This window comes from Mesocricetus auratus, unplaced genomic scaffold (assembly GCF_017639785.1).
Source record: "Mesocricetus auratus isolate SY011 unplaced genomic scaffold, BCM_Maur_2.0 Super-Scaffold_100027, whole genome shotgun sequence".
Taxonomy (NCBI): Eukaryota; Metazoa; Chordata; class Mammalia; order Rodentia; family Cricetidae; genus Mesocricetus; species Mesocricetus auratus.
This window is the reverse complement of record NW_024429208.1, coordinates 8,931,815-8,956,474: the sequence shown is the minus strand read 5'-3', so window position 1 is coordinate 8,956,474 and position 24,660 is coordinate 8,931,815. Positions and strand designations below refer to the sequence as shown.

The window sequence follows — 24,660 nt, the reverse complement described above, 5'->3', positions numbered from 1 at the left end:
TGGCTCCTTCAGCCCTAGAGTCTGAAGCAGAGAGGCTGGTGGTGCAGCATGGATAAGGGATGGGTGTCACTGAGCCTGCCTGTGACGGGCTGTTGGCTCCCAGGGTCTTCAGCTCCAGAGCTCACACTGGCTGCTTGAACCTGTTGTCTGTTGTGGTAGAGGAAAAAGAAGCGGGGCTGGGATTGGAAACTGGCTGTGCTGTCAGGTTAGTACTAGAGTAAGGGACACCGGCCTGAAAGTCCAGGAACCAGAACATAATGATCTGAAAGCTGCCCCACAGGGAGGCTGTCAACAGCCTGTTTGCCCAGGGTGCAGGCCTCAGTAAAAGTCTGCCCTCTTGAGGCTCATGCCTGAACTGACCTGTTTCCAGGAAACACAAGTCCAGTCTGGGACGGTACCCATGGAAACTCTCAAGTGTCCACCTTCAAACAGCACCCTGCCCAAGCTGCAGACCGCAAGAAGTGAGGACTCACCCAGCCTTGTCCTGGATCCACAGGCCTTGGTAGGTCACTCTGGGCAAATGTTAGCAATTGTCACCACAAGTGATAACGGGCTAGGAAATTCCGGGGGGAGTGTGGGAAAGTCAATGGGAGTTGGGGGGGGGGGTCCAGTTGGCAAAAATACTTGGGATTTAGGTTCAAGAACATCATCGACTTGGGCTTTTAGATTCACTCTTGGAAAAAAATATCACAGGGACTGGAGAGATGGCTCAGCGGTTAAGAGAAGAGCGCTGGCTACTCCTCCATCTCCTCCTCCGGATGGTCCTGAGTTCAACTCCCAGCAACCACATGATGGCTCACAGCCTTCTGTAATGAGATCTGGTGCCCTCTTCTGGCCTGTAGGCATATATACAGGCAGAACACTATACTTAGTAAATAATCTGAAAATAGATGATTGATAGGTAGGTAGGTAGATAGATAGATAGATAGATAGATAGATAGATAGATAGATAGATATCTAGATAGCCGGGCGGTGGTGGTGCACTTGGGAGGCAGAGGCAGGCGGGACCTCTGTGAGTTCAAGGCCAGCCTGGTCTACAGAGTGAGTTCCAGGACAGCCTCCAAAACAATACAGAGAAACCCTGTCTCAAAAAACCAAACCAAAAAAAAGTTAACACCTGCTCCAGGTGTCTGACCCAGGGAACGTGAAGGTTTGACTTTTACGCACCACCTCTGAGTGAGTAAGAGGTGGCCACAGCTGCACATCTGTGGATGCGAAACAGTGCTTGCTCCAGGAAGAGTAAGGGATAGTTTATTTCTGAGCCAGATACGTGTGGCCACGGCCCAGGAACATGGAATTAGTTTGCCCCGAAGGACATGTTCCACCTTGGGAGTGACTGTGTGAATAGCCACAGTCTCTCAGATACTATCAGTGACATTCTTAGCTTTGAGGGCTGGTAGAAGCCAGAGGTATGTTAAGTCAACACTTCCAAACGTTTTCCATAATAGTCCCAAAGATGTTAGGGCATAAACAGAGAACAGGAATGCTAAAGGCAGGATGGGTTGGGCTCTGGACCTTAGTATTCCATCCACCAATCAGGAGGAGCCACACGGACCCAGCTTCCTCAAGGAACATCACATACCCGGGTAAGCACTCTTGCTGGATGAAACTGGACTTCGGATTGGAGCGCTGAGCAGAACCAATAGCCCTCCCAGTTTGGGCGGAGGCGGCCTGAATGTGATACCCGCATGTCAAGACACTGCTGCGTTTGATCTGAGTTTTCCAGTGTGTCTGAAGTCATGAGAGTGGGGTATATTGGGCTGTGCTCACGGGTTTGTGCCGGTTACACTCCACTACAGTTGGAGTCTAGGTCTGCAGGCGTCCCTTTGTCCAGAGAGCCATGGTGGACTGGGACTCTGTCCTTCATGTTGTCAAGGGCCTCCCTACCAGCCATGGTCTTCCCTGGCACTACCCTGCCCTGGTGGGGATGTAGAAAAGTCTCCCATTACACTGCCCAGTTTCTCAGGCGAGTGCCCCATGATTGTATCTGTAGGAGTGCAACATGTAGGTGGTGTCTGCATGGCATGCTCAGCTCCCAGGGCTCTGTGTGCTCACATCAGCCCACAACTGCGTTTAGCAATGATGTGCCAATACCTACTTTATCTCAAGTCCTCCAGCCTACTTTCATGGAAAGCCTCCTTCCCTTCCCTTCCCTTCCCTTCCCTTCCCTTCCCTTCCCTTCCCTTCCCTTCCCTTCCCTTCCCTTCCCTTCCCTTCCCTTCCCCTCCCCTCCCCTCCCTTCCCTTCCCTTTTCCCTTCCCTTCTATTCCCCCTTCCCTTCCCTTTTCCCTTCCCTTCCCTTTTCCCTTCCCCTTCCCTTCCCCTTCCCTTCCCTTTTCCCTTCCCTTTTCCCTTCCCTTTTCCCTTCCCTTCCCTTTTCCCTTCCCTTCCCTTTTCCCTTCCCTTCCCTCCCCTCCCTTCCCTTCCTTCTCCTCTCCTCCCCTGCCCTCCCCTCCCCTGCCCCCCTTCCCCTCCCCTGCCCCCCCACCATCTCCTCTCCTGCGTGAGTAGTGTTCACATCTGGCCTGTGTTTGAGTTGCAACTGGCCGACCACCCTGCTGATCCCAACTCTGTGATGGGTTTCACAGCCCTGGCTCTGCAAATCATTACTTCTTCCTCTTAGAAGGAGGGTGATGCTCTTTCACTTTGCATGACCTGGGTAGGACCACCCAGCGTTTGCCTCATCTTGTCCCCTTCTGCAAACAGTGTGGATGGTAACCCTTGCACACCATGGACACAGTCGAAGGCTGGGGAGCTGCAGTTCATGACAAAGCTGTGGAAACACCTTATGCTATGACTTCCAGAACTCCCTTACGTAGATTCTACAAACTAGTTACATGGGTTGAGTTTGTTTGTAGCATTGTGGTCTCTCTAGTAGTTTGAAAACTATTCCTAATTTTCTTGAGCTGATCCTTTTTTTTTTTTTTGCCAAATGCTTTTTCATTGAAACTGAATATTGACACCTCAATCACATTGGTAACAAATACTTTTTTTTTTTTTGGTTTTTATGAGACAGGGTTTCTCTGTATTGTTTTGTTTTCGAGGCTGTCGGTCCAGCCCAGCCTCAAACTCACAGAGATCCACCTGCCTCTGCCTCCCGAGTGCTGGGATTAAAGGCGTGTGCCACCACCGCCCGGCGGTAACAAATACTTTTATGTATTTAGATGCCCCTGATTCTGTTAGCACCTGTCTAATACCTGTGTTTACATACTGAGCCAGGCAAGGGCTGTGGCTTGCTTCTCTCTCGGCCCCTCCCACTCCCCACTCTTTTGCTGGCTGCGTGTGGTTATCTGGAATGTCAATCTCAGGGATTGCATTTTTTTTTTTACAGCTTACACCAGATGTTAAGCATTAAGTGTAAGTTTTACTGGCTTCATTGCTTGCTATCTATTTTTGCCAGGAAATACATCACAAAACTTGCCCTTCTGCCTAAGAGTGATGACTTCAGATTCTTTGCAGTATGCAGCCTCCCCAACAACACACAGATTCTTGTCTTATTCTCTCAGTCTTGAGGTCCATTTGTGCATCGGGAAGTAAATTGTCGATGGTGCGTGCACAATCTGTGTGTGTGTGTGTGTGTGACTATGGGTGTGCACGCATCTGTGTGTGTGTGTGATTATGGGTGTGCACGCATCTGTGTGTGTGTGTGACTATGGGTGTGCACGCATCTGTGTGTGTGTGTGACTCTGGGTGTGCACGCATCTGTGTGTGTGTGTGATTATGGGTGTGCACGCATCTGTGTGTGTGTGATTATGGGTGTGCACGCATCTGTGTGTGTGACTATGGGTGTGCACGCATCTGTGTGTGTGTGTGATTATGGGTGTGCACGCATCTGTGTGTGTGTGTGTGACTATGGGTGTGCACGCATCTGTGTGTGTGTGTGATTATGGGTGTGCATTTGCCATGAGGATCATAAGACAGCTTTTAGGAGACAGTTCTCTGCTCCCATCTGGGTTTCAGGGATCGAGCTCTGACTGTCAAGTCTGTGGGGCAAACGCCTTTCCTTGCTAGACCATCTCACGGTCTTTTGATAACTCCTTTGCTGAGCATCTGTGGGTATGTGTGTGCTCCGTGAGTATTTGGATTTCTGAAAATGCCCAGAAACTTATCTGTCCTACCCTTCACCACTGCCCACACCACAGGAACTTCAATTGCCCCTGCTTGGGGTAGGCACTACACTGGTTTGAATCCTGCTTTTGTTTAGGATTCCTGACATGACTTTTGTCTATGTCATTGTCACTTCTCTACAGAAGTACTCTGTGGTACTGGCTTTACTTCTGGGCTCCCCCTGCTGAAGAAATCCCATCATCCAATTTCCTTGAGCATGTGCCTATGACTGAATTCTTGCCCCGTCTGAAGCAGCTCCACCCACTGCTGTATATAGTACTTTCATTGGTGGAAGCTCCTACGTGGGCAGTTTCAGCACTGCAGGATGTTACTCTCCATCATTTGTGTTGAGAACTCAGATGGAAGTCCTTTATTTCCTCTGGATGCACAGTCTTGACTTGCCGTGTGAACAATGGACAGCCAAGCTGTTGGGCCATCACTGGGTAAATGACAACTGGAATGTCTTTGGGTTTACTCTTCTAACAAGAGCTGTGGGTAGTGGGGAGGTGGGCGGGGTGCTTTCCTATTGGGTGGATGCTATCTCTGTAACCATGGTTTCTCTTTGGTCAGTTGTAGCAGCGTCTTGCCAGTGAACCTGTTAACGGTGGCCACACCCCTTTGGGCGTGGCTTCTGGCAGATGGAAGCGGAAAGAGAGAAGCGATGGTGTTGTTTGCATGGTCTCTTTCTCTTAGGTCAGCGGATCTGATAGGAAGGGCAGGGAAGCGCTCCCATGGTTCTTTATTATTTTTTATTACTATCTGTGTAAGTGTTCCCCCAATAAACACCCGTTTATTATTTATCTTGGGTCTAGTGAAATCAGTTACACCCTCACCTTCAGTCAGTTTTGAAAATTCTCTTTTATTATGCCTTCAGATATTCCTTTTTTCCTCCCTTTGTTTTGTTTTGTTTTTAAGGTAAGGTTTCTCTCTAAGCAATCCTGGCTGTCTTGGGACTTGCTCTGCAGAGCAGGCTGGCCTTGGACTCAGAGATCTGTCTGCCTCTGCCTCCAAGTGCTAGGATTAAAGGTGTGTGCCATCCCCGCCAAGACGAATACTACTTCTCAAGGGTTTATTTCACCAAAGTCAGACCATGGACTCACGTCACAGGCCTCCCACTATATGTTCCACAGTCTTCCTGCTCTCTGAAGATTTCCTTCTGCCTTATCTTCCAGTTCACCAATCATCTCTCCAACTGGGTCTAACCTATTTTTAAACTCATCCAGTGAATTCAAATTTAATTTCTGCTTTGGATTTTCAGCTGGATCCTGAAATATGTTCCACTTCTCTGTGCAAAGTTTCTGTCTTCAAATCCATTTCCTGGACATATTAATCACATCTACTTTCCAGTCTGTCTGGTCAAGTACACACCCTCTTCTGTGGGTTTATTTCCTGGACTGGGGCATGCGGTTTTCCATGTAAACGTTAGTTCTGGATGCTGTGGATGAGAACGCATCCTCTAAGTGGGGTCCGCACCGCATCTCTACATGGCGGCTCTGCCCATATCGTTCTGTTTTAGGTTGGTGGGAAGCAGGACAGGGAAGCTTTGCCCAATTTGCAACTGGGCTGCCTCGGGCTGGTGTTGGAACTGCGAAGGCTGAGCACACAGCTACCTAGCCTCTTTCCTGAGCTGTAATTCTTGTTCCCTCAGGTTTTCCTAGTTTCCTTTCATGTTGCTGTGGCAGAATACCCCAATGGAAAGAAAGCAGCCTAGGGAAGGAAGGGTTTGTTTGGCTCTCCGTTCCAGGTCTGTCACTGCAGGGATGTCAAGGTGGCATCCTTTCTTTCCTGAGTTTTTTCCCTTAAAGCCACCTCGGTAGCTACCTGGTATCCTTAAGAAATTTTAATTTTTAATTAAAAAATTTAATTTAATATTTACTTGGGGTTGGGGTGTGTGGCACATGCCTTTAATCCCAGCACGCAGAAGGCAGAGGCAGGTGGATCTCTATGAGTTGGAGGCCAGCCTGGGTACAGAGCAAGCTCCAGGACATCCCAGGCTACAAAGAGAAACCATGTCTCAAATTTAAAATTTTTTTTTTGTTTTGAGATATGGACACTCTCTGTAGTGCAGGCTGGCCTCCAAACTCTTGATTTTCCTGCCTCCATGCCAAGTGCTAGGGTCGCTGTGTGCACCTCCATGTCCAGCAGGCGTTGGAAGCCGCAGGGCGTCCTTCACAGAAAGGAACCTTTGGAATCCATCCTTACACCGAGTACCTCAGCGCCAACCTTCTCCTCTGGCTGTCTGGTACCCGAAGGCGTGTTCCATTTGTACAAGCGTGTTTCTCTAGTCTAGAGCAGTGTCTTCAGTTGTGCCCTGCCTTCCTGTTCTATTTGCTTTCTCTGAAACTGCTCTCAGATGGATACAAGCTTGCACTGATTCCTTGGAGCTTCAACTTCCTGGTGCCCTCTCTTTCTCTGTGATCCCAGAGTCCTGTGGTTTCCCTTGCAAAGTGCCTCAGCCACCGCCCTCTTACTGTTCAGTGATGTTACTGCTGACTTTCCAGCTCTTCGTCTCTGGGTGGTGTTCTTTCCCTTTAGCTGTCTCCTTGGAGGGGTGTGGACAGGTGTGCGATGGAGGTTGTCCTTCTGTGTATATGTTTTTCTTATTGGTTGATGAATAAAACACTGATTGGCCAGGCAGGAAGTATAGGTGTGGCTGGGAGACGATGAGAATTCTGGGAAAGGTAGGCAGAGGGAGCCACCAAAAGAGTCACCATGTAGGCCGCCAAAAGAGTAACAGGTCGGGACCCTTCTCCGGTAAGATAAGACCACGTGGAAATACTTAGATTAATAGAAATAGGTTAATAATTAAGACAGTGCTAGCCAATTAGAAGCCCTAGTCATTGGCCAACAGTTTTATAATTATTATAAGTCTTTGTGTACTTATTTGGGGCTGAGAAGGGCAGTGGGACCAGGCTGGAAAGAAACTTTAGCAATAGGTGTGTGTGTGTGTGTGTGTGTGTGTGTGTGTGTGTGTGTGTGTAACCTCAACTTATTATGGTGTGTCTGGGTTTGCTGTATGAAGGCAGGCTAGGATGCCCTACACCAGGCAAGCCACTATTCTCAAGTACCGAAAGCTATGCTAAAGCTCCATCGATGCCCAAGTGACTTCCTTAGGCCAATGGTTTTTAATGTGTACATGTGTTTATCTGTGTGTGAATAAGCATGTGTGACTGCAGTTCTCTTGGAGGCCAGAAGAGGGCACCAGAGCTCCTGGAGCCGGGGTAGCGAGTGTCTTCCACTTTCCACTACAGTAGGTTTTCAGAGCGTGTGAATGGCTCACAGCGCTGCTGTAGAGACCGTAGCCATAGCCCACTTAGAGTCTGGTGTCATCCATCCTGAGGTGCACATGTTACATTCTGGTAACTTGGCAACAGATGCTCTCAGCAACAGACCACACAGCTCAATTCCTGTATCCTACTAACAGTAAAGCAATACTTCTCCCCGCCCCCCCCATTTGAGGTAGAGTTTCTCTGTGTGGCCTTGGCTGTCCTGGAACTCACTCTGTGACCAGGCTGGCCTTGAACTCAGAGATCTGTGTTGTGGGAAACTGTTGAGCAAAATGTGTAAAGGTATGTCACTGTTTTGCCTTGCCTGCCTAAAGCACCTGATTAGTTTAATGAAGAGCTCTAGGCAGGAAAGGTTAGGCAGGACTTCTGGGCAGAGAGAGGAACTCAGGAGAGAGATACCAGTGAGATACAGAGGGTGTTGGATATACAGAATGGAGGAGGGGTAAAAAGCCACTTAGCAAAAAGTAGAAACAGGTTAATCGAAGTTGTAAGAGCTAGCTGGAAACAACTGGCTAAAGGCCAAGCTCTTCATAATTAATAATAATCTCCATGTCATTTGGGGGTTGGCTGTCCCAAAAGAAAGACCTACAACAGACCCTCCTGCCTCTGCCCCTTGAGTGCTAGGATTAAAGGCCTGTGCCAACACCACACGGCAATGCAACACTTTATAATACATGGCATCCAGGAGCTGCTGGTGCACTGTCATCTGAACCCTGCCCGCTCTGAGTCACACATCGCCATCAGTGGAAGGCAAGTGTGCTTTGATCTCCAGCAACTGCTTCTGCTGGGCTGGTTTCTGTCTCCCACACACAGAGTGAGCTGGACATTCCAGAGATATGCTCGGTTATGGCTGACCATGGTCTGTCTATATTTGAGGAAGATCCAAACCTTGGTCTGGTTGGGGCGAGGGATAAATCCAAATGGATCTTTATAGAAAGACCTTGACAGACTTCCTGAGGAAGGTCATGTGTACAGGGGAAGGAGGCTGGAAAGGCTGGGCTCACAGATGCTTGACTCTGCGGGGTAACCAGGCAATGGAGACACTTGTCTGCCAGCCCTTCCTTGGAACAGAAACACACTTCTGTCAAATCCAGACTGCCCGTTCTCTGGAGGCTGCTGTCTGGTTCTGGAACATGGCCCACCAACATCCTCTTGGGACTACTGTGGGTGACTGTGCCAGTCCTGACTGATCTGTTTTGAGGGTGTTAGCATGTAGACACAGAGGGCAGGTGGACTGCATTCTAAGAACACATTCAGACTCCTGACTACCTAGACAGTGCTCCCTGTCTGCTCTACCAGCATGCTGCTCAAGTTCCTGCTAGTGCTCCCTGAGTGCTCTGCCAGCAGGCTGCTCAGGCTCCTGTAGTGCTCCCTGAGTGCTCTGCCAGCAGGCTGCTCAATTCCCAGTCAGTGCTCCCTGAGTGCTCTGCCAGCAGGCTGCTCAAGTTCCCAGTCAGTGCTCCCTGAGTGCTCTGCCAGCAGGCTGCTCAATTCCCAGTCAGTGCTCCCTGAGTGCTCTGCTAGCAGGCTGCTCAATTCCCAGTCAGTGCTCCCTGAGTGCTCTGCCAGCAGGCTGCTCAAGTTCCCAGTCAGTGCTCCCTGAGTGCTCTGCCAGCAGGCTGCTCAATTCCCAGTCAGTGCTCCCTGAGTGCTCTGCCAGCAGGCTGCTCAGACTCCTGTAGTGCTCCCTGATTGCTCTGCCAGCAGGCTGCTCAAGTTCCTGCTAGTGCTCCAAGGTTCACTTGTCCTGCGGTAATTATCAAGTTGACTCCTTGGGCATGTTATTAAACCTCGACCTGTCTTAGGGTCCTCCTGTGTAAAATGGGTTTTTAGTGTCTATGACAGCATCCCAGAAACCGGGCAAAAACAGAAGATGAAAAGGGAGGCCTCTTGTGCATGCCACTATCGCCCACCCCAGCCATCCAGTGGTTACTTTAGGACTATGTAAGGAGGGAGGAGGGTACCTACAGAGAACACAGGGGAAGGGGCAGGTACTTCCTGGAGCCATCTTGGGAATGCCCTTCTGGAGGCTGATCCACCCCACCTGGAAAGTCAGGTGGTAAAAGATGAACCAGGAGGATGTGCTTACTTTCTGGGCCAACAGAGGCCATCCTCCATGTCCTCAAAGGATGCCTTTCCAGACCTGAGCTCCCCTGTGACATTCAAATTCAAGGCCACAGACTGGTTCCAGGATTGTGTGGTCCATAAAGCAAACCTGGTAACCTCTTTTTGGTCTTCCTGGACCACCTGAAGGGGTTGGCCTGATGGCCCTGATTTTCTTGTCCCCCTGTCCCCCAAATGCAGCCTGCATACAGAAAAAAGTAGCCAAACGTGGATGGCAAAGTGGTTGCTTGCAGACACCTGGGTCGGTTGGGCCAAAGCGTTCTTTGGCTGCTGTCCTAGCACACAGGCCCCCCGGCCTCCCAAGCCTCCCAGTCCCCGCGCCCTTCGTGGCCCCGGAGTCTTGTACGCACATCCGGGGTCTCCGTGCCCAGGACCTTGAGTCGCGCGTCCCCGGGGCTCTGCGCGCGCCCAGGTGCCTGACCCGCCCCGTGACGCATTCGCAACCGTCCGGAATCGCGGCCGGCCAGCGCGCACCCGAGGCGCGGGGCACGCGCATCGTGCACGCGCGCCACCACGTGACTCCGCGCGGCCAACCGGCGCGCCGGGATTTAGGGATAAAGCGCGGCCCCGCGACAGTTGCGGCGGGAGAGCGGCGGGGCAGAGAGCGTGACTCGCCCGCTCCAGTGCCACCGATTCCCGCTGCGCTTCCCGCCGCCGCCGCCGCCGTCGCGCAACCATGTCGGAAGAGAAGCCCAAGGTAAGCCTGGAACGCAAGCCGCTGCAGAATCCGCAGGACGCAGGCCGGGCCGCGCGCAAACAGGGCCCGCGGGCCCGCGCTCCGGCCTCCGCGCCCCTCCCCCCACGGCCCGCGCCCCTCCCCCACCGGCGTCGCACCCCGCCCCGAGCTTCAACCCTGGCCCCGCCCCTCCCTTTAGCCCCACCCCCGACCTGCCTCCCGCCACGCCAGGGCTCCGCCCCCGGTGTAGTCCCGCCTCAGGTGTAGTCACGCCCCGAGTCTAGCCACGCCCCGCGGCCCGAGAACCCGGAACTTGGATGTCCGGCTGGCTGCTGGTTCTTGCTTAGCCCGTCTGCATCTCGGTCCTCGCTCGCCGACGTGGCCATACCTCTTGTGCCGTGTGCATAGCCCCATGCGTGAGGTCGCGCGTGAGGCTCTGTGGACGCTCCGAGAGCTGCACCGGTGCAGGAGTGAAGCTGGCCGCTGTTGGCCCGGCCGGGTGCTCTCCCACTCCATTGCGGTCCTGCGGGGCAGGCCCCTTACTTAGTCTCCGCAGTTAGTGCGAGGAAAGGCCACGATGGCCCAATCCCAATTAAAAAGTTTTTTCACCCTCTCCTGCCCTGCTGGGAGATAAACGTCGGAGCCTGGCCTTCTGTGTTCACCGCCCTGGGCTCAGAGATTACCGAGAACACTCTTTTGGTTCAGATGGGAGACCCCAGGAGCAGGGCAATCCCCTGGGATGCTATGGTACCCCGCTGTAAATTCAGCAGTTGCACCCAGCATCATCTTGGCTGTGGGACCCTGACCTTTAATTCCAACTCAGCCTTGGGTGCTGCCTGCACCATAACAAACGTTGAATGAGCACCTGTTAGTCCTGGGCTAAGAGTAAACACTTTATATTGTGTAGTTGGTTTCCTCTTTATGAGGTTAGGCAGGAAGTGAGTGCTGGTGACCACACCTGCCTCTCTAGGTTAGTGCTTTTATTTATATTTTGCAACACTGGTGATCCAACCCAGGGACTTTTGTGAACTAGGCAGAGTACAGCTACTCCCCCCCCCATACCTTTCTACCCCCTTTTAAAGACAAGGTGTCTATGTAGATCAGGCTGGCCTTGAACTCACAGATCCTCCAGCCTCTGCCTTGTGAGTGCTGGGATTAAAGGGTCTGCCACCATACCTGACCAGCCTTTGTTTCGTTTTGAGACAGTGTCATGCAAGCTGGTCTTGACCTATAGCCGGGAGTGCTGGGGTTACAAGTGTTCGCAGTCATCATTTTAAGCCTCCTTTTTCTTAACTTCTGGGTTTGCTTGCTAGTTGGAGAATTCCTGGACTACGCTAGCCATCCTGCTGTTAGAGGGAAGTGTGCCTGGGGCCCTTTCAGCTCTGCTGGCATTTCTGTTTGTTTAGGCCCTGGTTCCTGTGTCTGATTTGAACACAGCATACTTGGCTTTTTTTTTTTTTCTGATAGAAGTCAGTGCATCTTGGGGCCAGGATTTGTTCACTTTTTTCTCACCGTGGATCCCGCATTGGAACAGGAGCCAAGCTCTCTGAGCAGTGCTTCTGTGTCACTGAAGTCCTGTGACTGGATGCTGGGGATTCTCTCACAGGAGGGAACCGGAGGATGGCCCCCAGGTGTTCTTTCAGGATCCTCTCACCTGGGAACCGTTTCTCGGGCCACAAAGCGGTCTTAGCCAAGGCCTTTAGGACCCAGCACAGGGCAGGCTCCTTCCTGACACTGTTCTACCCAAGGCCTTTAGTACCAAAGCTCAGAGCAGGTGGCTTCCTGACACTGTTCTACCCCTTTCTCCAGGAATAAGAAAGTGAGGGAGGGCATCCAAGGTAAGTAGGGCGTTACTCGGTTGAGGTGTGGGAAAAGCTGGTGTGAGGACGGGAGGAGACGTCCGCAAGAGGACCAAGGGATCTGTGTCCTTAAACGGTTCCCAGGGCTGGGGAGACGACTCGGGTTAGGAGCGCTGGCTGCTCTTTCAGAGGACCCTGGTTCAGTTCCCAGCACCCACATGGCTGCTAACATGCATCTGTAACTCCAGTCTAGAGGATCTGACGTCCTCTTCTGGCCTCCATGGGCACTGCCTACGTGTGATGCACAGGCAAAATCCTCAAACACACTAAAAAATAATAAAGGTTAAAAAGTTCCCGTGGACTGATCAAGACCCCCTGAATCTGGGTGTCAGTGAGGAGGCCTAGGTAATCTATTGAGCCTTGGGCAGCAGATCAGTACCCATCCCAAGTATACACATGGACTTTGGACTCCCATAGAACAATGTGAGGTGCACTCTCACCCTGAACTCTTGGGGAAGGGTCTAGGCCCTGCCCTATATGAAATGACAGACTATGGACACCCCCATGGAGGGCCTCACCCTCCCTGGGGGAATGAGGTGATAACGGGGGGGGGGGAGCTGGGGGAGGGCACGGGAGGAGGGGAGGGAAAGGGAGAGGGACCTGGAACTGACTTGTGAAGCAACCTTGTTTCTTATCTAAATTTAAACTGGAAAAGAAAAAAAAGAAAAAAAGAAAAAAAAAGTTCCCGTGGGCCTTTGATACACATTCTATGTGTCATGCACGCCCTGAACAGCAAAAGTAGCTCCTTTCCAGACTGAATAGCCCCAAAGCTGGCTCTGTTTAAAGTGTGTTTCCAGCACCCGACTTCACCTTTGCCCAGCTCTCTTGTGTGCCGTGATATATAACACCTAGTGCTGGGCCGGGCGGGGGTGGCGCACACCTTTAATCCCAGCACTTGGGAGGCAGAGGCAGGTGGAACTCTGTGAGTTTGAGACCAGCCTGGTCTACAGAGCGAGTTCCAGGACAGCCTCCAAAGTCACAGAGAAACCCTGTCTTGAAAAAAATCAAATTAACAACCCCCCCCAAAAAAAACAAAACAAAACTAGTGCTGTTCAATAGGAATTTTTCATCCAGGATGTGGATGGAACCCACTGTGCAGTTTGAGTATATGTTATTCCTTGGAGCCACACCCAGCCCCAGAAGAGCACAGTCTAAAACTAGAGGGCCCAGGGGACCACAGCCTTCACCCTGCTGACTCCAGCAGACCCCCTCAGAGTCACCCAGTGTCCTGCTGGTCCTCCACTCTTGGTTTTATGTGGCTTTTCTTACCTATCGTATAGATCCATGTATAGCCTGCAGATGAGTTTACCAGCCTCATGAGTCATTTTAAAAACAAAGATGGGTTTTCTTTGGCTTCCTAGATCTAATGAGTAGATTTTTGTCTTTGAATTGGTAGTTTGTGAGGACACTGGCTCTGTACCACTGTTTCTCTCACGGTGCTTAACAAATGTAGGTTAAAAATAAATTCTGTGTAAAAATAAGAGTCACGCAAGCCGCGCAGCTGGGGAGTTTTAAGAACTGGGTAGGTTTTAACGACTTGAAACGACAACCCTTACCAAGGACTTGCGCTTTGAACCTGGTGGTTCTGAGCTGCCTTTGAGACCCAATCCCTGTGTCTTTCAGGAGGGAGTGAAGACAGAGAATGACCACATCAACCTGAAAGTGGCGGGGCAGGATGGCTCAGTGGTACAGTTCAAGATCAAGAGGCACACCCCACTGAGCAAGCTGATGAAGGCCTACTGTGAGAGACAGGTAGGCAGAGCCGCATTGGGGTGGGCCTCCCTCCCCAGAGGAGTCCTGCTTGTGTTGCTGGCTTGGGTTTTGTAGCTGCATGGCCCTTACAGTGTGTCTTCTCCCCGGGCATGCTTCTGCAAATGGAAAGGTGGAGTTTAAAGTTTGAGCAAGCTCCAGTGTGGATTTGCTTCCTCATAGACGCCATCATGGTGGTGGTACAGCCCATTAGTCATCACATGGGTCCCACATGGGTCTGGTGGTGATGTTCTGTGGTGTGTGCAGAAAAGGGTCAGTGCTGGGTTCGAATTCCTCCCTCTGATATCCATGTAATTATGTTTGTGTATGCCGACCTCATTGGCAGTTTGATTTTCTGTCTTACTTAGGAAAGTGAGGAAACACTTGATCTTGTCCGTTTATTACCATTTCAAAATAGCATGCCAACTGACCTTTGTCCCCAGCAGTCATTTCTGCCCGCTGTTGTCAGTGTCCGCCGTGAACTCATGGTTCTCGCACATATGACGCGTATGTTTGTCTGTCTAGTGCATTCTCACTAAGGCCTGTCTGGAGCCCTTGGATTCCTGGTCCTGCTCCTCCCTTGTCTGTCGCCGTGGCTGCCTGGCTTGCTGATTAGGTGTCAGTTCCTGTCAGAGCCCTGCCATCCTGCGGCTCCCGTGGGGGCCCTGCCCTTTGGTATGGTCAGTGGCATCTGAGTGTGGTGGCTCAGGGTCGCCCTTAAGTGCTTGTAAACACGGCTGTCTGCTGCCCTGGCACCCACATCCCCGCCTTGGGACTTTGTTTTTAGCTCTGCAAGGCAGCGCTGTGCTTCTCCCTTCCCGCCTCAAGCCTGCACATCGCGCACTTGCCCTCCTTCTAGGTTTTGACCTTCTCTTCTCACCGCCACTTGGACTGCCAGGGCCTCCCTTGCCTGCACTGTGCTCAGTCTGCGTGCTCTTACCTTTCTGTTGCACCCCAACATCAGGTGTGGGGGCCCACTAGATCGGCTGCCTCAATGTTTTGGAGCCTCCTGCCGGCCCCACGTTAACCATTGCTTTGGAGTGAGGGTGTCTGCATGGCTGCATCCATAGCCTTTTGAGAGTCACTCCGGAGACTCCCGTTGCCTCCCTCCTGCATCTCTCTATGTGTTAACTCCCCTTTGTGTGCACTGATGTACTTAAAACTTTCTGGCAGTGTGCAACACCTTTGCTGCGTAAGTCTCACAGCTGCCTGAATGTCCAGACCTGGGTCTCCTGTCCGTTTACATTGTTCAGAGTGTGACCTGGGGCCGGCACCTGAGCGAGATTTAAGGATGACATCATATGTGAAACCCATAAGCCTCAGGTGTACATGAGTTAGTAAAATCTTTTATTTGAGGCCTTTTCTTTGGGCATTCGCCAGAGTCAGACTCATGCTGTTTTCTTGAGCTTTTCCCGTGTCTCTAAGTGTGTGGGAAGGCATGTCATTTCTGTAGCACACACGGTGCTTTCTTCTTCCCCTGGTCTGTATTCACATGCTAGGTCTTTGCTTAGATGTCCCCCAGCTTCTGCTTGTATTACAGAGTGAAGCGGTGAGCCGCCGCAGGAAAGAAAAGTGCCACGTGTTGGATGGGTGTGGCGGAGGCCGCACGTCCACAGGGTGCTAGGTTAGAACTGGGAGCTCTGGAGGGTCCCGGATGCTGATCTGAAAGGCACTAGGTTTCATGGGAAAGACTGCCTCCAGGCTCTACCCAGCACCTGGGAGTGCAGCTGGAAGACGTGGGGGATGCTGGGGAATGCTGGCTTTTATTAGCCTGTCCTGGACACCTGGACACCATTTGCCATACATGCCTTTTTTTTTTTTTTTTTTTTTTTTTTTTGAGACAGGGTTTCTCTGTGTAGTCCTGGCTGTCCTGGAACACACTTTGTAGAACAGGCTGGTCTCGAACTCACTGAGATCCACCTGCTTCTGCCTCTGGAGTGTTGGGATTAAAGGTGTGTGTCACCAACACCTGGCACCATACTTGACAGAGCTCTGAGTCCACATCTCCAGAGAGTCCTAGCTGATGTGGGAGAGATTCTTGCTGAGGGTTCTGGAGGACTTTGAACCCTTGGAGATTTACATGTGAACTTTCTTTTTTCATTTTTTAAAAACTCTTATGTGTATGGGTGTTTTTGCCCACATGTGCCCCATATGCATGACTGGTGTTTGCTTCCAAAGGCTAAAAGGGGACATCAGATCCCTTGGCGTTACAGACGGTTGTGAACTGCCATGTGGGTGCTGGGAATTGAACCTGGTTCTTTGCAAGAACGTCAAGTTCTCTTGACCTCTGAGTCATCTCTTTAGCCCCTGTGTGTGAACTTTCAAAAGAGTTCACCAGCTTCCCTGGCCCAGGGTCGGGAGGGACATTCCTAGTCCCACCATCCCTGGCTCCAGCACATGTGAGACTCCGGTGTCCTTAGGCTTGTGGCTTCAGACTCCAACAGAGACCAACTGTCCACTGGCTCTCCCTCGAGGCCTTGCCTTTTCATTCATGTTATTTGAGGGAGGCTTCAGGACTGAGTAAACAGCCAAAGTTTATTCCACCCGTCCTATTTCAGGGACAGCAGAGCGGCCCAGTTAGAGAAGAGTCTCTCCGGGGTGTTGTTCACCTGCTCCCTAGACAAGCCGAGGCAGACTGCTGCCCTCCCTTCAGGATGGAAAACTCCTTGTTTCTGCTGTGCTCCTCAGAGCCTTCCTGATTGTGGCCCTCATGATCACCTGACCCTTTCTCTCTGGGAACCTTCCAGAGGAGGAAATGGTACTGCAGTACAGAAGTTCTGGGAGGAATTTAGCTCAGTTTAGCTTCTGGGAGGCAGTGAGGGGCCAACTAAGGATGGAGACTTCTGAATGGGTCAGTTTGGGGCAGCACACGCTATAGATCAGCGATCTTTGTCCTCAGCTGGTGTGTGCATATGCAGAATGCTAACATTGTTGATGGTTCTGGAAATCTTCAGGTTAATCTGTGTTGTCTGGGAAATCTAATTAATTTCCTCCCTTTTCCCCAGGGCTTGTCAATGAGGCAGATTCGATTCCGGTTTGATGGACAACCAATCAACGAAACAGACACTCCGGCCCAGGTATGAAGCTGCTCTATGCGCTAGGGTCTGCGCCTTTGGAACACTGTTGTTTGAGAATAAAATAGGTGCAAACAAAATGGCTTGTTTCCACAATGACATTAATTATGAGACTTCGAATTTTGATTTTTTTTTCCGAGACAGGGTTTCTCTGTATTGCTTTGGAGGTTGTCCTGGAACTCGCTCTGTAGACTAGGCTGGCCTAGAACTCACAGAGATCAGCCTGCCTCTGCCTCCCGAGTTCTGCGTTTAAAAATTAAAATTTTTTAATTAAAAATTTTAAAAGGCCAGGTAGTGGTGGTACACGCCTTTAATCCCAGCACTGGAAGGCAAAGGCAGGAGGACTCTGTGAGTTTGGGACCAGCCTGGTCTACAAGAGCTAGTTCCAGGACAGCCTCCAAAGCCACAGAAAAACCCTGCCTAGAAAAACCAAAAAAGAAAAAAAAAATACACACACACACATACACATATGATATTTTTTATTTTTTTTTATTTTTTTTGGTGGAGACTGAAGAGATGACTCATCACTTAAGAATACAGGCTACTCTTTCAGAAGATCAGGGCTTGATTCCCAGCACCCACATGGGAGCTTACATCTGCCTATAACTGTAGTTCCAGGGAATCTGATGCCCTCTTTTGGCCTCTGGGCATCAGACACCATGTGGTGCGCATTTACATACACTTAAATTAAATTAATTAGAGAAGTTACTTTTGGCCTTAGTGGTAGTGATGCATGCCCTTAATGTAGATCTCTCAGTTCAAGACTAGCCTGGTTTACAGAGTGAGTTCTAGAACAGCCAGGGCTATACAGAGAGCCATGTCTCAAAAAAAAAGAACAGCTCTTTTTTGTGGGGGGAAGTTCTTTTTTCTTTTTTGGTGGGGCTAGAGAGATAGTTTAGGGATTAAGAGCACTGGCTGTTCTCCCAGAGGACATGGGCTCAATTCCCAGTAGGCACATGGCAGCTCACAGCTGTCTGTAACTCCAGTGCTGGGGGATCCGACTTTCTCTTCTGAATCCTTCATGCATGTGGGGCACATAAGCACACACAACTACACACACAAAAACACATAAAAACTAAGGATAGGCAGGTGAATCTCTATGAGTTCAAGGCCAGCCTGGTCTACAAAATGAGTTCCAGAGCATCCAGGACTACCCAGAGAATCCCTGTACCAAAAACCAAAAAAAAGAATATGAGATGGAAAACATCACTCAAAAAAAAAGAAAAAAGAAAAAAAAAACCTTAAAGATAAGAGAATGTTTGTTTTCAAAAGCTGGGGCTGGCAAGATGGCTCGGTGGGTGAGATGCTTGTCACCAAACCCGATGGTCTGAGTTCTTGTGAGTGCCCCCCCATTAAGAAATGTATAAAAATACTTTAAAATGCTGACATTGCAGTATGTAAAAGAGGCACTGTAAGTACACATAGTGCATTCTGTGGCCCATGGGTCTGTTTTTAATGACCCCCTTTCCCTCAGTTCTTAGCTGTGATTCTCCTATGAATCTCGTCAGAAGCTCGTAGATAAGTAGTCACTCTGACTCCATCGGGGCCCCATTCTCCCCGCTTGCTGTACTCCAGCCAGAGTGCCTGGGCTTTGTCTAGTGTGGGGGAAGCTGTTTGGGAGCTTGGTGTTGTATGTCCGCCTCTCTGACATTTCCTGTCCCCTCTCCCTGGGCCTGCCTCAACTTGGACAGCTGGAGATGGAGGATGAGGACACCATTGACGTATTCCAGCAGCAGACAGGAGGGACAGCTCCCCGAGGGACCGTCCCCACACCCAACCATTGTCCTGACATTTGCTATTGAATGGTGAACATGCAGCCACGCCCGCCACTCACAGAAGAATCAGCAGAAGCCAGAGTCGCTGAAGGAGTCTCCTTTTCCGATGGGCTTGGAGTGAACCACGATTGTAATGCAGGCCTGAGAGTATTAGCGAACTCAGCCAACAAAAGTGTTTGCTTATGGGAAATGACATGTGAGCTCTTGGGATTTGTTTTTGTTTTCATTTCTGTTTCCTCCCATCCCTAAAATATTTTTTCTCCCCAAAGTTGGGGCTGGTTGTAGACTCAGCCTGTGGCCCCACCCTAACCCCCAAAACTGTGGTTACGTCTGGTTTGACTTGTCCTAATCAAGTAGAGAGCTTGTGGTCACTGAGTGGGCATGCCTATGGGGTGTTGAGAAGGGGGAGAGGCACAGAATTCCACCTATTTGTTGTGGGCATATTATTAAAATGTGAAATACTGTAAATTTGATCTTTGTCAAACATATGGTAAAGGTAAAGGGAGAAGACCAATGCTTTTTAAAGACAAGAGGAGTCCTTAGTCCTTGACCAGCCGCTCCTGCCGGCATGCCCCTTTGTGCTTGGAATCTGGTCATGCGTACATGGGAAGGTTACTACAGTGAGACCCATTCTCTTCCCTCCTTAGAATGCCATGTCTCATTTGGAAACTGTATGTGGCCTCAGATTTTTTCTAGTACTTGGTTCCAATACACAATTATGGTATAAGAAGGTAATTGGTTAAGTATCGAGTTTACAGTGACGTTGTGGAAGAGACCTGCTTTACAGTGTGGTTCCAAAAGCAAGCCAGGGAAAGGTGACCTCATTCTCACGGATTTCGCTCTGCCGCTTTCCACATGTGTATTAAAATGATGCACCAGTGGGTGACTTCAGTCCTGCATTGTGGGGTCTGTACCAGTTAAACGTTTGTAGTCTGCCTGTCATCCTTCTGTAAGGATCCATTGCTGCTTGGTGGCCATCTCTGCCTTTTGTAGTCACCTGACACTGACCTACCGTCTCTCGCTTGCTTAAAATCCTGAAGAAAATGTTCTTGTTCCCTGTTTTGCTGCGTGGGCTTGGGTGGGATGTCTGTTGGCTCTGTTGTGTTTATTCACCAGTTTGTACATGATTTGTTGTCCTTTACTACTGTAAACAGTAAATATAGTTTGGTATTCTGTCTCTTGGCTTATGTTAAACACTGTATTTGGAGACTGCATATGTCACAGCTCATTATTGACAGTCTGTCCAGTCAGACATGGACAGAGAAGCCATTGCTGGAAACTTGTAGGTCCTGATAGCTCATGGGCCCCATGCTGCTCTGTGTTGCCTGCCCCATGTGTCCTTTGTGAGGACAAAGCTGGCTTTAGAGGCAGGGTCTTAGTATTGGGAGTCTCAGTCCTTTTGCTATTTGAATAGGTCATCTATTTGTGAAGTCGATGGCCTACTAATCTGTTTTGAAAATGAATTGATGCTAATTTGCCCATGAGGAGTTTCAGTACTTAGGTGAGACAAAACTAGGGTTGTCATTGCCCAAGCTATTTTAATGTGTCAGTTGAGCAGAAATACCAAGCACTTAGTTCATCCAGCAGCAGGATGCAGACTGAAGCACGTACAGAGACTGAGCCATTCCCTGGGTCTCTAAGATGACTCAGAGAAAGAAGGGCTGGTTAAATGCAGCAGCAGAGCTCCCGAGGGGAGGGGTGTGGCTCAGGTGCCATGCTAGTTACTTTCTCAATTCTGTCACGAGATACCTGGCAAGGAGCAAGCTAAGGAGGAAGCAGGATGGATCAGAAAGCAGAGACATGAGCATTGGTACTTGGCCCCCATTGGTTTACTTTGTATTCAGTTCAGACTCCAGTCCCTGAAATAGCGTGGCCCATATTTAGGGTGAGTTGTGTCATGACCACCCCCTTCCATCTCCCCACAGCCCTTAAGGCATACTCAAGGGTGAACTTCGCTAAAGCTCTAGATATTTCTTTTTTGATAAATCCATTCTTTGTCAACTAAACACCCAAATACATCACTTTATAATCTACTCGGCACTTAAAATTGTTTGCCTCCTATACAAAATGTATTCAGTCTGTTCCTGAGTGTCACCCCACCCTCTTCCATCTTAACTCCCACAAAGTTCAAAGTCTGCTCTGAGACTCCAGACAGTTTCTGAATCATGAACCCCTGTAAACTAAACAAGTTACTTCCAATATACAATAGCACAGAGTAAACATGCCCGTTTCAAAAGGGTGGGATTGGAGCATAGCAAAGGGAGATTAGGCCAAAGCAAGATTAATGAACTCTAGCAGGGCAGAAACCAAATCCTGCTCTATGTCTAGGGTCAGTGGTTCTTGGCATCCTTTGGGCCCTAGTGGCCTCAGGCAGTCCCACCCCACAGTTCTGTTTCCTGTGGTGCTGTGGTCTCTGGTGGGCCAGTACTTGGTGCCTGCAGTTTTTCTCACTGAGTATCCAACATCCCACCTTGCTGACGTCTCTAATGGGGGGGGGGGTCCTGTTACAGTATAGCCTCCACCTTGCTTTCTGGAATCTTGGCACAAATTTCCATTATTTCTGTCCCCTTACATCTTGCAAATATGGATACCGTCACCAAATTTGGCTGCCAGCTCCAGGTAAGGCCTGGCACACTCAGACCATTGTGGCATCCACCTCTGTGCTTGTGTGGCAGAGTCTGGGAAAACATCTCCCTGTGTGCTGTTTTCCATCAGGAACCCTGAAGGGTCTCTTTTCAAGCATTTTCCTTTAGGATAGATTTGCTTTTTATACCCCCAAGTTCTCACTTCAATTGTTGGGACATTGCCTTCTAGGAACCTTACCTATTATGCCAGTGCAAGGTCTCAGACATCTCTACAATGACAGTAGATTCCTTTAACAACTACAGCCAGTTTATCTCAAATCTGCCCTGCCCCCAACTTGGTCCAATCTCCATTTTCCACATTTCTCTGCACCACTTTCTGTGGGGACACCAGACCTTAAGCAGAGACCCATTTCCCCATTAGCCTTGGAGTAGGCAGCTGTAAGACAATATTTACTAAAAACAATGCCCGGGCATTGCCCACAGGAACCGCCCTGACCTCGACCTTGTCCAAAGACTAACTGCCTCTTCTGACACACCCAAATCAGTTTCTGGTGTCAGAGCAGAACCAGCCAGGGGAAGAGAGAGAGCAGAAGCTTTTCTGGAGGGAGGCCTTTCTTGGGAAGTTTTCTTGAACCTTTTTGGGGCCTGCTTAAAGTTTTCTTTACACCGTTGAACGAGTCTCTGTGTTGTCAATCCCCGACACCCTCCGCACGTTCTCGGACACAGGCTGTGCAGCGGGCAGGGCAGCTTTCTACTTGTTCTCACTGTAAATCTGGACAAATGCAGTGAACAGTAACTATGTCACAGCTGGGATGTTAGGCTGCCTTGAGATTTCTTCTGCCTAACAATTTAGCTCATTGCTTTTGAAATTCAGCCTCACTCAAGTTTTCAGGATGCAGATAAAATGAGCTAGAATAGTTATGGGAGTCCACCAGAGAAGACCACTCAGACACAGTCTGTAGTCAACTGATGGCCTTTATTCCATCCAGCTTGGACTACACGCAAGTAGTTGGAACTCAGATGTAGCTCTGAGTGTTTAGAGTTGTAGTTCTCAGCCTGTGAGTTGTGACCTTTTTGGGGGTTGAAAAAACCTTTCACAGGGGTTGTGTATCAGATCAGATATCCTGCATATCGGATATTTACATTATGATTAATAACAGTAGCAAAATTATAGTTATGAAGTAACAATGAAAATAATTTTAAGGTTGGGGGTCATCACAACATGAGGAACTGTATTAAAGGGTCACAGCATTAGGAAGGTTGAGAACCACTGGTTTAGAGTAAGGCTTTTTGTTTTGTTTCTCTGGTTTTTTGAGACAGGGTTTCTCTGTGTAACAGTTCTGGCTGTCCTGAAACTCAGTTTGTAGACCAGGCTGGCCTCAGACTCACAGAGCCTCCCGAGTGGAGTAAGATGTTTTTTTTGTTTGTTTGTTTGTTTGTTTGTTTTTTAGTTTTTCGAGACAGGGTTTCTCTGGGAGTAAGATGTTTTTAAAGTAAAAAAACAAAACAAAACAAAAAAAACCCACATCCTGTTATCTCAGCCAGCAACTACAGAGGGAAGTTTTGTGCAAGCAAGCGTTAGCTGGAACACAGGCTTCAACAGAAGCTAAGTTAACTGGGGCATCTTGACCTCAGGTTCTAAAATAGAGTGATGGTCCATGGGGCTGTCCAACAAGGATATCAGATTCTAGTTAAACCTAAAATGACCTCAGCAAGAATGCAAAATGAGGCAGGCAGTGGTGGCTCACACCTTTAACCCCAGCACTCGGGAGGCAGAGGCAGATGAATCTCAGTGAGTTCGAGGCCAGCCTGGTCTACAAACAGTGAGTTCCTGGGCAGGCTCCAAAAGCTATACAGAGAAAACCCTGTCTCAAAAACAACAAAACAAAAAATACAAAATGGAGGAGACTGCACTGTCTTGCCTGTCACAAACTATGACATGAGTGGTTGCCAGCCCAGTTTCTGATAGGGTCCTCTTGTTCCCCTCTGAAATAAAACTGTGAGTGGTCTTCGGTGGCTGCGTTTCTCAGCCTTCTGGTCTGGATTCCCACCAGGATGGTCCCTGTAGGAGTGCTTACAGCATTCTAGGGCTAGTCTAGCTCACAGCTCTGAGCTCTTGCACTTTCCGCCTTAAGACTAGCTCTGAAGAGCTGAACCACGTGGTCAGGTCTATCGCAGAACCACTTCATGCTCAACTTTTCCGTTCTGTCTTCTTTTTTTTTTTTTTTTTTTTTTTTTTTTGGTTTTTCGAGACAAGGTTTCTCTGTGGCTTTGGAGGCTGTCCTGGAACTCACTCTGTAGACCAGGCTGGCCTCGAACTCACAGAGATCCGCCTGCCTCTGCATCCCGAGTGCTGGGTTTAAAGGCATGTGCCTCACCAATGCCCGGCTCCGTTCTATCTTGTTGATGTGATCAGTGCTTGACAAGAAGCAACTTAAGGGCCTGAGGGGTTACAGTCAATCATGTGGGGAAGCAGGGTGGCAGGCGGCCCCAAGGCAGCAGTGGTGTGTGACCGTGTGACAGCTGCTTGCACAAACCTCAGCTGAACAGGAAGCTAAGCCCTAAATCTCAAGAGCCACCTCCACTCCCAAATGACCCTCTGCTTCTGCTAGGTTCCAGCCTTCCAAAACTGTGACCACTGTGCAAACATATGGACTGTTTATAAATTGCCCCAGGGAATTGTGGCTGCCATTCCTTTGGATGTGTTAGAGTAAGAATAGCATTTCTTTCACACCCAACAGCAGGAGGGGCAGTGTGTCCTGGAGGCCAACTGTGTGTGTGTGTGTGTGTGTGTGGTGTGTTATACTGTGTAATTGGAGTAGCAGATCCTTTGGTATTCGTTTGTAAAATGTTAAATGACACGAACCTAACCCCTCAAATCTTCGAGTTCAACAGATGCGTGAGAAGATACATCTACAAATCTGTTCTTAGGGTCCCCGAGGAACTTTCCCAGCAGGAACAAGTCCTCAGAGCCTCTTTGTTCCGGGAGAGCCCGTGGCTTGAACTGTATACCCTTCAAAGGAAAACAGTTGTGCAACCAAGAAGATGCAGAACATCTATCTATCCACCTGGTAGCTCCGTGTGACAAGGAAGAGCACGCCTTTAATCCCAGCACTCGGGAGGCAGAGGCAGGTGGGGATCTCTGAGTTCGAGGCCAGCCTGGCCTACAGAGCGAGTTCCAGGTCAGCCAGAGGTACAGAGTGTGTATGTGTGGGCAGATCTTGCTGGCCCCAGGTTTCACGCACTTGCACGAACACTTAGGAGGCATGTGCCAAGTGTAAGCAGCCATGTCTTATCCGGGAACAATGCTTGGGGCACGTCCTGGCCCTCGCGGGACCCCTCAAGGAAGGACCACAGGATGAGCTGCGCGCGTTGGGCGCCGCCACACGGCGTGGGGAGGCTCCAAACACCAGCCGGGGCTGGC

At 49.8% G+C, this 24,660-nt stretch overlaps 1 protein-coding gene across 2 annotated transcripts; it reads left to right on the top strand.

The window, feature by feature from the left end:
• The first annotated feature begins 376 nt into the window (after positions 1–376).
• On the top strand, positions 377–19,821 carry Sumo3 (small ubiquitin like modifier 3). 2 transcript variants are annotated; one of them, XM_040732091.1, is made up of 4 exons: positions 377–502; positions 13,677–13,805; positions 16,808–16,879; positions 18,568–19,821. In XM_040732091.1, the coding sequence occupies exons 1-4, from the start codon at positions 401–403 to the stop codon at positions 18,676–18,678; spliced, it is 414 nt and encodes a 137-aa protein (XP_040588025.1). In that variant the 5' UTR covers positions 377–400; the 3' UTR covers positions 18,679–19,821. The 2 variants fall into 2 exon arrangements, with proteins under 2 accessions (XP_040588025.1, XP_005070772.1); XM_005070715.4 differs by lacking the exon at positions 377–502 and adding an exon at positions 10,058–10,215.
• Positions 19,822–24,660: the final 4,839 nt, after the last annotated feature.

Bases quoted from the DNA above. Each gene is read 5' to 3' on its own strand.
- Sumo3 (XM_040732091.1), top strand. From the start codon at position 401: ATGGAAACTCTCAAGTGTCCACCTTCAAACAGCACCCTGCCCAAGCTG. The intron at 503-13,676 runs GTAGGTCACTCT...TGTGTCTTTCAG, and splicing joins TCCTGGATCCACAGGCCTTG to GAGGGAGTGAAGACAGAGAA. The intron at 16,880-18,567 runs GTATGAAGCTGC...CAACTTGGACAG, and splicing joins AAACAGACACTCCGGCCCAG to CTGGAGATGGAGGATGAGGA.